The 13,814-nt window shown below is 37.1% G+C and overlaps 1 protein-coding gene across 4 annotated transcripts in view; it reads left to right on the top strand.

Moving 5' to 3' along the window:
* Nucleotides 1-1,607, top strand: part of IWS1 (interacts with SUPT6H, CTD assembly factor 1) — a 45,949-nt gene extending 44,342 nt beyond the window's left edge. For all 4 annotated transcript variants that reach the window (XM_055571897.1, XM_055571898.1, XM_055571902.1 and 1 more), the window contains exon 14: nucleotides 1,240-1,607. In XM_055571897.1, the coding sequence (XP_055427872.1) occupies nucleotides 1,240-1,371 (132 nt within the window). In that variant the 3' untranslated portion in view covers nucleotides 1,372-1,607. The remainder of the gene's footprint in view (nucleotides 1-1,239) is intronic.
* The last annotated feature ends 12,207 nt before the right edge of the window (nucleotides 1,608-13,814 follow it).

A 13,814-nucleotide genomic window follows, 5' to 3' on the forward strand; every position in this document is an offset into this window, starting at 1 on the left:
AATTGGGATGTACATAGAAAATCTAGGATGGATATCAATGTAGCTCTTATTCAAGAATGATTTTATTAGAGACCCTTGCTTATATCTGAGGTAGAAGCTGAATCGAAAGGTGAGCTAAGCCTGGGAGGGGTTCCCCAACTCAAAAGAACTTCACCACACTAGTACCAGCCCTAAAGTATCTCCTAGTCTCTACCTTATTTTGGCATTCTTTGAATTAAGCTTCACAGGCGATTCAGTAGTAAATATCTGGGGAAAAGAACTGAAAGAACTCATCTCTTTTTAACTACTCAACATTCATGAAGATTGGGATTGCTGGCCTTACTGTACCAAACAAGAAGAGTTTGCCCTGATCCAACATAAATGGCAGACCTTTTCAGCATTTCTTAAAGGTGTCAACTTCTTGGAGACCACACTTTTTCAAGACATAACAATCTTTTCAAAATATAGAAGAAATTACCTAACAACAGATCTTTAACCGTAAAAGGGCAAGTAAAAAGAGAATGCAAGAAGTAGTAAGCCCCTTGGATCAAGAGACTTAACTTACTTTTCTTTTTGTGTCACACTGATTGCAAAGCAGTAGTAATAGTAGCAGTAGCTGATGTTTATTTTGAGCCGTGATTGTGTGCTTGTATTTGTTATTATTACCTGATCACTTCTCCCAGCAGTCCTGGAAGTCTTTCAGACAAGGGGCATCATTTGCACAGGGTTATAGAATCCTGACTATTTCTAATCTGAAACTAGAGCTCCAGCAAGCATTTAGCAGTTCTGATCTCATTCGTTAAGCTTAGGGTTTTTTCTCGATGACTTTCCTTGCCTTAGAAGATGATAATTTTTTATGCCAGCACTGTTTGAACTTGTGTATGTCAAGCGGTCACCTCCATATTTGGTCTTTGAAAGGAAAAAGCATACAGTCAAAATGTAATCTGATGAATCAGGGGGAATGTAGTTTCATTCCTCCCCCGTTTCTCTCTCCTAGCAAATTTCTGTGGACTTGAGGCAAAATTTTAAAATACAGCACAGATAACAACAAAATTATTCTTCTCTGAGAGAGCTTAATATACATTTCTGACCCTGCTGTGTATACTTGCTCTGTTGTTCCTGAGGTCACCAAAGCTTATTTTGGTTATTCCAGAGCTGGGAGCTCTTCAGTCTGCTGACTTTCAGATAAAAGAAGGTGAAAGACAAAACTAAATATATGTGTTTCAGTAATTTGCTCTTTAATTTCTACCCCACTCTTAGTTTCAGGGGACCTCCAAGAAGGGTATCAGTCGACTGGATAAACAGATGAGAAAGTTCACAGACATCAGGAAAAAAAGCAGATCTGCACACGCAGTAAAAATCAGCATCGAGGGCAATAAGATGCCCTTGTGACTGCCTGGGAGGTTCCCCGTCGCTACTCTTCAGAAATGCGCGATGGACTCTTTGGAGAAAGATGATATTTTAAAAACTTTTTTAGTGTACCTGTAAATGATTCGGCTTGTAGCAAATGTCATAGGATTCGCAGTTCTCTCAGTTATATTTAAAACCATTTGTTGTGCACTTTGTACAGAAGAATACTAGTCATACTTCTATAAACTTTACACAATAAAATTCCATTCTGGTTTTGGGGGGCTGTCTCTTCATTGTCTTCAAGGGTGCGTTCTCTACTGGGGTGAAAATTGGTTCTTGGTGAGTGAAGAAAAACTAACTGTTACAGTGGTTTGACCCTTCAGAGTTCAACCTTCCAACTCCGGTATGGTTTGTCTGGCCTCCATCCTTGGTTCCTCGCCGTGTGCTTCTTAAGACCCTTGGGATTTCCTGGGTACTAGGAATGTCTTTATGTTGCTAATGAGGCGAGTCATGGTAGACCCCTGGATAACTAGGATTGGGGGCTGGTCACCAGAAAGGACCTACCACACAGAGGGTTGGAATTTTGGGCAGGCCCCGTGGTGGGTGGGTGGGGACCCTGGAGATTGACCTGACCTAGTTGTAATGCCCCATGTTGTAATCAGTCATGCCCAAATAATGAAGCCTCAGTTAAAAACTCGGGACACTGAGGCTCAGTGGAGCTTCCTGCGTTCCTCCGTGAACACGCTGATGTGCTGCAATGGCAATGTGTCTTGATTCCACAAAAAAAGAGTGCAGAAGCTCTGCGTTTCCTCCCAGACCGTACCTCATCTTCCATGTGTCTTCATTTCGTTGATCCTCATTTGAATCCTTTATAATAAAACTAATTATAAGGGCTTCCCTGGTGGCTCAGATGGTAAAAGCATCTGCCTACAATGCGGGAGACCTGGGGTTCCATCCCTGGGTCGGGAAGATCCCCTGGAGAAGGAAATGGCACCCCACTCCAGTTCTCTAGCCTGGAAAATCCCATGGACAGAGGAGCCTGGTGGGCTACAGTCCATGGGGTCGCAAAGAGTCGGACACGACTGAGCAACTTCACCTTCACCTTCAAATTCGTTTTCTCCTTGGGGGAGGAGGGTCCTACAATTTGAAAAAAGATTAAGAAGTACTATCTAAGAGGAAACATGGGCATAGTTGAAAATCGCTATAATTGCTGATGAGCAGCCAGGCAATTGAGATAGAGAATAGTATAACTTACAGCTGTATAGTTCTATTTTTGTGATACTTTAAAGTCATTTTTATAGTCTCTGCAGACTTATTTGTGAGAAATCTCATTAATCAAGATGACTAGATCCAAGAATAAGTCATTGATTTTAATTATAGAAATCTTATGTTACAAATTGGGGAAGGGCTATCTGACTGTTGATATTCAGAAATACATGAGATTGTTGGTAAAAGTCTTTGAACAACCAAAATATGAAGTTTGTGCACTTAGAATCTCTCAGGATCTCTTTACCCTTACTTTCGATAAATTTAAAAGTACAAATGTGATCGTTGTAAAAAGCAGGTAGGTAAAGATAGAGGTTATAACGAAGCACTTGGTGGAGATGGAAGAACAGCTGTTATCTGCAGCGTCATTTTTGCTTCATATTCTCAGAAACACTTGGAGAGCCAGCACAGCCATCTACTGAAGCAGATGTTGATGACCTTGATCATCAAAAATTCTAAACAAGAAAAGTAAAGTAGCACTTTAAAAAGACTTGAAAGCTATTCATGCACCATTCTAGCATTTAAAGTGGTAAGTCCCAGTCACCTAAAACTTTTCACCTTTATAGGGTTAAAATTCGTGATGGTGCCAAGTGTTAATGTGATAATCATACCTGAGAAATTTTAAATGTCAAAGTACTGTTTTCTGTATAAATGGCTGTTGCCGCATGGTTTATTTTAGTCTCAAAACTGGCCAAGAATAGCCTTGTTTTTCAAATTGGAAATAGTTCCAATTTACAGTAATGTTGCAAGAATGGTAAAATAAACCCCACATACATTTCACGTATGTACAGCGAGTGTGAACGTTGTGCCACGTTTGCTTTATCACAGAAGTGTAACTTGCTTACGCTTGCCTCTTGATCCCCAAATACTTAAGCATATTTCTTTCTAAAACAAGGACCTTTAGTTTGTCCCAGTGTTCGTATTGGCAACTTTGACCACGTGGATGCAGTGATGCAGAATCACGTTTATTTTTTTCAGCTAACAAGTTTTAATTGTTGATTAATTTTAACTTGGGGAAATTCTATGTGAATATGTAAAATACCCATAAAATTTGCCATCATAGAGGACAGTTTTTAAGTATGCAGTTAGTGGCAATACAGCGTTCACTTTGCTGTGCAACAATCACTACTTTCCATCTCCACAAATCTCAGCTTGCAAAGCTGAAACTGTACCCTTTGGACAGTAACTCCTTTCTTCTCTCTCCCATTAGCCTGGCAAGCACCATTCTACTTGGTCTCCAATTTTGGCTGCTCTAGGTAATCTCATGTAAGTGGAATCATGCATTACCTTTTTTGACTTGATCACTTAGCATACTGTTCTCAAGGTTCATCCATGTTGTACCATTCATTTTAAGGCTAAATAATAATCTATTGTCTGTGGATACCACCTTTCGTCAATCCATTTTGTTGACAGACACTTGGGTTGCTTCCACCTTTTGGCCATTGTGACTAATACTGCCATGAACATGGGTATACAAATTCTTCTTTTGAGACCCTACTTTCAATTTTTTCAAGTATATACCCAGAAGTGGAAATGGTGGATCATATGGTAATTCTATGAAGAACTGCCGTGCTGTTTTCCATAATGGCTATGCCATTTTACATTCTCACCAACAGGACCAATTTGTCCACATCCTCACCAACGCTTATTTTCTGTTTTTTTGATAGTAGCCATCCTAATAGATGTGAGATTGTATTATACTGTAGTTTTGATTTGTATTTCCCTAATAATTAGTGATACTGAACATTTGTATTATTTTGGGGGCTTTGGATATCTTCTTTGAAGAAATGTCTGTTCAGATCCTTTGCCCATTTTAAAAGTAAGTTTTTCCTTGTTGAGTTGTCAGAGTTCTTTATGTATTCTGGATAACTTTATTAGATTTGTAACTTTTTCCCCCATTTCTTGGGTTGAGTTTTCACTGTTGTACCCTCTGACACATAATTGGTTTTAATTTTGATGTAGTTCAGTTTATTTGTTTCCTCTTTAATTGCCTGTTCTTCTGTGGTGTCCAAGAAATAATTGTCGGATCCTGTCATGAAGCTTTTCTTAGGTCTTTGATCCATTTTGAGTTAACTTGCATTTGATTTAAGGTAAGCATATACCTTTTTTTTTTTGACATGTGAATATCTAGTTTTTAAAACACATTTGTTGGAAATACTGTCCTTTCCCATTGAATGATCTTGGCAGCCTTGTCAACAATTATTTGACCATGTATGTCTATTATGTCTTTTTCTGGACTCTTGTCAGTATGCCTGTCTTTGTGCCAGTATACTGCTTTGACTACTGTAGCTTTGTATTAAAATTTTAAATCAGAAAGTGTGGGTCCTTATACTTAATTATATTTTGAGACTGTTTTGGCTATTTGGGGGTCATTTGAAATTTTGTTTGAATCTTAGAATGAACTATATTTTTCTGTAATAAACATCATTGGGATTTTGATAGAGATTGAATTGGTTTGGTAGATCACTGGGTAGTATTGACATCTTCAGAGTCTTCCCGTTTATGGACACATAACGTCTTTCTGTGTGTTGTCCTCCGTGACTTCTTTCGTCAACTTTGTGTAGTTTCCAGCGCACAAGTCTTTCTTTCACCTCCTTGGTTAACTTTAGTCCTAAGTATTGTATTCTTTTTGATTCAGTTGTAAATGGAATTGTTTTCTTAATTCCCTTTTAGGATTTTTCATTGTTAACATATAGAAATACAACAGATTTTTACATATTAATTTTATATCATTCAACTTTGCTGAATTTGTTAATTCTAACGTGTGTGGGTGTGGGGTATAGAATCTTTTGGCACATCTACATATAAGATTATGTCTACCAATAGATTTTATTTCCAGTTTGGTTAACTTTTTTTTACTTAGGTAATTGCTCTGGCTACGACTTCTGGTACTCTTTGATTAGAAGTCTCAAAAACAGGCATCCTGGGACTTCCCTGGTGGTCCAGTGTTGAGAATCCGCCTGCAATGCAGGGGATGTGGGTTTAACCGCTGGTTAGGGAGCTAAGACCTCACATGCCACAGAGCAAGGAAGCCTGCGCACCACAAGTAGCCTGTGTGCTACAACGAAAGATCCTGCATGCTGCCGCTAAGACCGGAAGCAGCCACTCAGTCAATCCAAGAAATATTTTTTAAATGGGCATCCTTAATTTTTCCTGATCTTAGAGGAAGAGCTTTCAGTTTTTCACCACAGAGTATGTTATCATCTGTGGGCTTGTCATGTATGGCCTTTATTATCTTGTTACAGTTTCCTTCTGTTCAGTTTGTTGAATGTTTTTTTATCATAAAAAAATGTTGAATTTTGTCACACACTTTTTCTGCATCAATTAAGATGGTCATGTGGTTTTTACCCTTTGTTCCATTAATGTGATGTATCTCACTAATTGATATTTGTGTTTTGAACCATAAAGTACATAATTCTTTTATGTACTATTGAATTTTGTTGGCTAAGATTTTGTTGAGGATTTTTTTAAAAAACATTTACTAGAGGAAACACCATGATTTTGTTGCTGTCATTAACATTAGTCACAAGGTGATTAAAATTTGTGTTTACCTCTATATTAATCAAATACTTTCTTGTTTTAACTGTTGAAAGCATTGAACACCTGTGATACCCAATGAACGTACACTCTTATTTATATTGTGTGCTGTAGTCATATGATTCCTAGACGATGGTCTTGCTCTTACTGCTCATTGAAAGTTCTTACCTAACAAAAAGCAACTGGTGTTTTAACTTTAAAGTTAACTTTATTTTTCTGGCTATGCTGGCAGTGTGGCCTAATTCAACTGCTTAAATTGGTGTAATACACAATGGTATTATATGTGGCAAGAGAATTATCATAGCATGGTGACTGTTAGCCGCCTCTTCTTGTAGAATAACAGGTTAATTAGCCAAATACCTGTAATGGAGACAATTCAGAATTTTAAGGGCAGTCTGTAATTACTCTGTTTTAACATTCAATTTGACACAAGTTATTTTTGAAAATGTAATATATACAGTTTATCCATATATAAAGTTATCTCTTAACTAAAGTGAAAGTTGAGATAATTGTTTCGTATCTATATAACTTTTTTATTGCTAAGAGCTTTTTTTCTTAGTCATAATACATTTTTGAAAATAATTCAAAGACACTGTCTTTTTAGCTTAATAAATTTTATTTTCCTAGAGTGAAAATAAAAGGCTATCAACTTATGCAGAAATTCAACTTAACAAACATTTATATTTAGATCATGATACTTAATAATATAGGGAATCTCAAAGTGTGGAAAGTATGAACCCAATTTCAAGAAGTTTATAACCTTAGAAATAATTAGAAATGATAATTTCACTCTAATGATAATAATAATTATCACTCTAATGATACTAATAGCATCAGTTAGAGATTTTTAACTTAAACAACCTCACAGTCACCTGATTACATAATCATCTTTGTCATACCAATATTCGAAAAGTCATTCTGAAGAGGGCCTTCACTGGGTTATGTGTGATTAATGTAGGCTTATTAGCTTTATTTACTTTGTTATATGATTCTCCTGTGTAGAGGATGTTTCCACCTATCTTGTTCAACATCCCCATTTAATTTTTCTTGTAACAGTTCTTTTAAACATCTGACTCTTTTAAAGAATTGATATACTTCCTTAAGCTGAATTGTGACAATGGTGGGGGGGTGGTGTACGGAGGGGTGAATTACTGCAATTAAAGGTTATTTTCAAATAGGTTTTATATCACAGTCTGAAGCTGTTTTTTTTGTTCGTTTGTTTTCCTTGAGATATAATTGACATGCAGCATTCTACTAGTTTCACATGTACAACATGATTCAGTCTTTATATTGTAAAGCCACTGCAATAAGTCTAGTTAATATCCATCACCATACATAGTTCACATTTTTTTCTTGTGATGAGAACTTATAAAATTTACTCCCTTAGCAACTTTAAAATATGCAATACAGTATTATTAACTACAGTTGGTGTGCTTGCTGTACATTACATCCCTATGATTGAATTATCCTGGAAATTTGTACCTTTTGATCCCCTTCACCCACTGCCCTCGCCTTTGTTGAGAATTTTTGAATCTGTATACTTCAAGGATATTGGTCTGTAGTTTTTCTTGTCCTGTACAATCTTTCTCTGTTTTTGGCATCAAGATAATGCTGGCCTCAGAATTTGGAGTTTGGAAGTGTTCCCTCCTCTTCAGTTGATTTTGGAATCATTTGAAGAGGATTCATGTTAATTGTTTTCATGTTTGATAGAATTCACCAGTGAAGCCATCTTGTCATGGGCTTTTCTTTGTTGGGTGGTTTCTTTTAATTACCATTTCAATCTCTTTACTAATTACAGGTCTATTCATATTTCTCTTTTTTCATGTTTCTATTTTGGCCCATTGTGTTTCTAGGAATTTGTCCATTTTTATCTAGGTTGTCCTGTTTTGATATACAGTTCATAGTACTCCCTCATAATTCTTTTTATTTCTGTAAAGTTGATAGTAATATCCCTTCTTTGATATCTGATTTTAGTTATTTAGAGTCTTTTTTTAGTCAGTCTTGCTAAAGTTCATTTTGTTGATCTTTTCAATGAACCAACTCTTTGTTTTACTGTTTTTTCTTTTTTTTTTTTTTCTATTCTAAATTTTATCTCTGCTCTAATCTTCATTACTGCTTTTGCTCCGGGTTTAGTTTGTTATTCTTTTTCTAGTTTTTTAAGGTGTAAAGTTAGGTTACTGACTTAATGTTTTTTAATTAAGAATTTACAACTATAAATTTATCTCTTAGCATTACTTTTGCTTCATCTTGTAAGTTTTCATATGTTGTGTTTTCATTTTCATTTATCTCAAAGGTATTTTCTAACTTTGCATGTGATTTCTTTGACCCATTGGTTGTTTAAAGATGTACTGTGTAAATTCCACATACTTGTGGAGCTTCCAGTTTTCTTCTTGCTATTGATTTCTTTAGTTTTATCCATTATGATTAGAACAGATGCTTTGTATGGTTTCAGTCTTTAAAATTTATTAGGACTTATTTGTGGCAGCCTTACATATCATCTACCGGAGAGAATATTCCATATGCACTTGAGAGCTACTGTCCAGTAACACACTTCTGTATATGTCTACTAGGTCTAATTGGGCTCTAGTGTTATTCAAGGCCTCCATTTCCTTATTGATCTTCTGTCTTGCTGTTCTATCCATTATGGAAAGGGGGTTTTGAAGTTTTCTTCTATCTTTATAAATCTATTTCTCCCTTTAATTTTGCCAATAAGAAATTATTGCTTCACATATTAGGAGCTCTGATGTTTGGTACATATATGTTTATAAATGTTTTATCTTCATGGTAAATTAACCTTTTATCATTATATAATGTCCTTCTTTGTCTCTTATGACAGATTTTGACTTAAAAGTCTACTTTGTGTATGAAGTGTGTGAAGGTTCCCTTTTCTCTGTATCCTTACCAACACTTGTTATTTGTTGTGTTTTTGATAATAGCTTTTCTGACAGGTGTGAGGTGGTGATATCTCATTGTGGTTTTGATTTGCATGTACCTGATGATTAGTGACATTGAGGATCTTTTCATGTGCCTGTTGGCCAGCATGGTGTTTTGTTTGCAAAAGTGTCTATTCAGGTCTTCTGCCTGTTTTTTAATCACATTAGGGTTTTTTTTGTTTGTTTGGTTGGTTAAATTTATTCCTAGATATTTTATTCTTTTTCATGTGGTTGTAAATGAAATTGTTTTCTTAATTTCTCTTTCTGATAGTTTGTTGTTAGTGTATAGAATTTCAACAGATTTTTCTATATTAACTGTATCCTACAACTGAATTCACTTATGAGCTTTAGTAATTTTTGGTGGTGTCTTGAGGGTTTTCTATGTAAGTATCATGTCATCTGAAAACAGTGACAGTTTTGCTTCTTCCTTTCCAATTTGGATTTTTATTTCTTTTTCTTATCTAATTGTTGTGGCTACAGCTGCCAATACTAAATTGAATAAAAGTGCCAAGACCAGGCATCCTTGTCTTGTTGCTGATCTTAGAGGAAATTATTTCAGCTAATCATTGTTGTGTATGCTGTTAAGCTGTGACCTCATCATATGGCCTTTATTTTGTTGAGGTATATTCCTGCTGTACCCACCTTTTGGAGACTGTATCATAAATAGATACTGCATGTGTGTGTGCTAAGTCACTTCAGTCGTGTCCCAGCTTTTTGTGACCCTATGGACTATAGCTCACCGGGCTCCTCTGTCCATGGGATTCTCCAGGCAAGAATACTGGAGTTGATTGCCATGCCCTCCTCCAGGGGATCTTCCTGACCCAGGAATCAAACCTATGTCTCCTGCAATTTTTTTCAAAGAACCACTCTTAGTTTCATTTATCTTTTCTAGTATTTTTTAAATCTCTTTTTCATTCTTTTCTGCTCTTATCTTTATCATTTCTTTTTTTCTGGTAATATTGGGCTTTGTTTGTTTTCTTTTTCTAGTTTCTTTAGGTGTAAAGTTGCTTATTTGAAATTTTTCTTGTTTCTTGAGGTCAGGGCTTATACTGCTATAAACTTCCCCCTTAGAACCACTTTTATTGCATCCCATAAATTTTGGGTCATTTATTTCTTTTCATTTGTTCCCAGGTGTTTTTTGATTCCCTCTTTGATTTCTGTTGTGCTTCATCAGTTGTTTAGTAGCATATTGTTTATCCTATGTGAATGTGGTTTTTCCAGTTTTATTCTTGAAGTTAATTACTAGTCCCATAGGACTGTGGTTGAAAGTGATGCTTTGTATGGTTTCAGTTTTCTTAAATTTACTGAGAATTGTTTTGTGACCTGGCATGTGATCCGTCCTGGAGAATCTTCTATGTGTACCGGAATGTATTCTGCTGCTTTTGGATGGAATGGAGTGTGTGTATATGTAACATGTGTATCTATCTGGAATAATCTGTTATTTAATGCCAGTGTTCCCTTAATTGATTTTCTATGTAGATGATCTGCCCATTGAGTAAGTGGGGTTTTAAAGTTCCCTTCTATTATTGTGTTACTGTCAGTTTCTCCCTTTATGTGTGTTAATATTTGCTCTGTGTATTCAGATGCTTCTATTTTGGGTGCATATATATTTGCAATTGTTATATCTTCTTGGATTGACCCCTAGAGCATTATGTAATGTCCTACCTTTTCTCTAGTTACAGTTTTTGTCTTAAAGTCTATTTTGTCTGATACAGGTATTGCAATCCCAGCTTTCTTTTTGTTTCTATTTACAGGGAATACCTTTTTCCATCCCCCTGCTTTCAGTCAGTTTGTGTCTTTAGCTTTAAAGACACAAATATTATCTCTTCTAGACAATATACATATACCTTTTGGGTTTTTTAATTCATCCAGCTACTCTGTATCTTTTGATTGGTCCATTTAGTCTATTTACATTTAAAGTAATTATTGGTAGGTATGAAGCAGAAGATATTAAGAAGAGATGGCAAGAATACACAGAAGAACTGTACAAAAAAGATCTTCACGACCCAGATAATCATGATGGTGTGATCACTGACCTAGAGCCAGACATCCTGGAGTGTGAATGGGCCTTTCAAGTGGGCCTTAGAAAGCATCACTACGAACAAAGCTAGTGGAGGTGATGGAATTCCAGTGGAGCTATTTCAAATCCTGAAAGATGATGCTGTGAAAGTGCTGCACTCAATATACCAGCACATTTGGAAAACTCAGCAGTGGCCACAGGACTGGAAAAGGTCAGTTTTCATTCCAATCCCAAAGAAAGGCAATGCCAAAGAATGCTCAAACTACCACACAATTGCACTCATCCACACGCTAGTAAAGTAATGCTCAAAATTCTCTAAGCCAGGCTTCAGCAATATGTGAACCGTGAACTTCCTGATGTTCAAGCTGGTTTTAGAAAAGGTAGAGGAACCAGAGATCAAATTGCCAACATCCGCTGGATCATTGAAAAAGCAAGAGAGTTCCAGAAAAACATCTATTTCTGCTTTATTGACTATGCCAAAGCCTTTGACTGTGTGGATCACAATAAACTGTGGAAAATTCTAAAGAGATGGGAATACCAGACCACCTGACCTGCCTCTTGAGAAATTTGTATGCAGGTCAGGAAGCAACAGTTAGAACTGGAAATGGAACAACAGACTGGTTCCAAGTAGGAAAAGGAGTACATCAAGGCTGTATATTGTCACCCTGCTTATTTAATTTATATGCAGAGCACATCATGAGAAACGCTGGGCTGGAAGAAGCACAGGCTGGAATCCAGATTGCCAGGAGAAATATCAATAACCTCAGATATGCAGATGACACCACCCTTATGGCAGAAAGTGAAGAGGAACTCAAAAGCCTCTTGATGAAAGTGAAAGAGGAGAGTCAAAAAGTTGGCTTAAAGCTCAACATTCAGAAAACGAAGATCATGGCATCCGGTCCCATCACTTCATGGGAAATAGATGGGGAAACAGTGGAAACAGTGTCAGACTTTATTTTTGGGGGGCTCCAAAATCACTGCAGATGGTGACTGTGGCCATGAAATTAAAAGACGCTTACTCCTTGGAAGGAAAGTTATGACCAACCTAGATAGCACATTAAAAAGCAGAGACATTACTTTGCCAACAAAGGTTCGTCTAGTCAAGGCTATAGTTTTTCCTGTGGTCATGTATGGATGTGAGAGTTGGACTGTGAAGAAGGCTGAGTGCCGAAGAATTGATGCTTTTGAACTGTGGTGTTGGAGAAGACTCTTGAGAGTCCCTTGGACTGCAAGGACATCCAACCAGTCCATTCTGAAGGAGATCAGCCCTGGGATTTCTTTGGAGGGAATGATGCTGAAGCTAAAACTCCAGTACTTTTGCCACCTCATGTGAAGAGTTGACTCATTGGAAAAGACTCTGATCCTGGAAGGGATTGGGGGCAGGAGGAGAAGGGGACGACAGAGGATGAGATGGCTGGATGGCATCACTGACTCGATGGACATGAGTCTGGGAGAACTCCGGGAGTTGGTGATGGACAGGGAGGCCTGGCGTGCTGCGATTCATGGGGTTGCAAAGAGTCGGACACGACTGAGCGACTGAACTGAGCTGAACTGATGTACATATAGCATTCTGTAAATTGTTTTGAGGTTTGGGTTTTTTTTTTTCTTTTTTGTTCTTTTCTCTTCCTTTGTGATTTGATGTCTATCTTTAGTATTATGTTCAAATTCCTTTCTTCCTGTATCTTTGTCTATTACAGATTTTTGCTTTATGATTACTCTGAGGTTTCTATATAGCAATCTCTACACAGTATGTGGTTGTTTTAAGTTGCTGATCTCTTAAGTTCACATGCATTTTTAACAACCCTGCATTTTTACTCCTTACCATGTTTACTGTTTTTGCATCATGTTTTGTTTGTGATTCCTTACTTATGGATATAGATGCTTTTACTCCTTTTGTCTTTAACCTTTTAGCTTTACGTGTGTTGAGGGAGAGAGCAAATGCCAAGATGGCATGTTCAGGCTCTGTTGCCCCATGTTTTGTAAATAATGACTGTGTAGCAGCTGAGATGACTTACAACACTGCACACGCATGCTATGAGGTGCTCGCCTGGTCATAAGCTGCTTTGTGCTGTAGGGACAGGAGCTCCACCTGGAAAGTGGTGTCATTTACTCCTACGTTACAGCTGTGTCCATGGGGTCACCCACGAGAGGACAGAATTCCAGTACGCCTTCTGTGCCAGCCAGAGAGAATAAACGTGTTTGTAGTTCCTGCGGCTCTTCATGTCTTCTTCCAGCCTCTTAGTTCACACCTTGCCTACCCTGGGTTTAACGAACAGTGTGAACAGTGAGACAGTTGGCACTGTGAGCAGGATCAGCAATACAATTAGGTTGATTTACTCCCTTTACATATATTTGCATTTACCAATGAGCTTTTTCTTTTCATAATTTTCATAAATTATAAAATCATGAAAGACAAGCCTTTTCTTTTTCACTTAGAGAAGTACCTTTAACATTTTTTGTAAAGTTGGTCTGGTGGTGATGAACTGTCTTAGCTTTTGCTTGTCTGTAAAGCTTTTGATGTCTCCACCAGATCTGAATAAAAGCCTTGCCAGTATTAGTTGTATTTTTTCCCTTCACCACTTTAACCATATCATGCCACTCCCTTCTGGCCTGCAGGGTTTCTGCTGACAGCCTTTGGGAGCCCCCTTGTAATTTAACTGCTTTTTCCCTTGCTGCTTTTACTATTCTCTCTTTGTCTTTAGTTTTTCCCATTTTAATGGCAATGTGTT

The sequence above is a fragment of the Bubalus kerabau genome, chromosome 3, assembly GCF_029407905.1.
Source record: "Bubalus kerabau isolate K-KA32 ecotype Philippines breed swamp buffalo chromosome 3, PCC_UOA_SB_1v2, whole genome shotgun sequence".
Taxonomy (NCBI): Eukaryota; Metazoa; Chordata; class Mammalia; order Artiodactyla; family Bovidae; genus Bubalus; species Bubalus kerabau.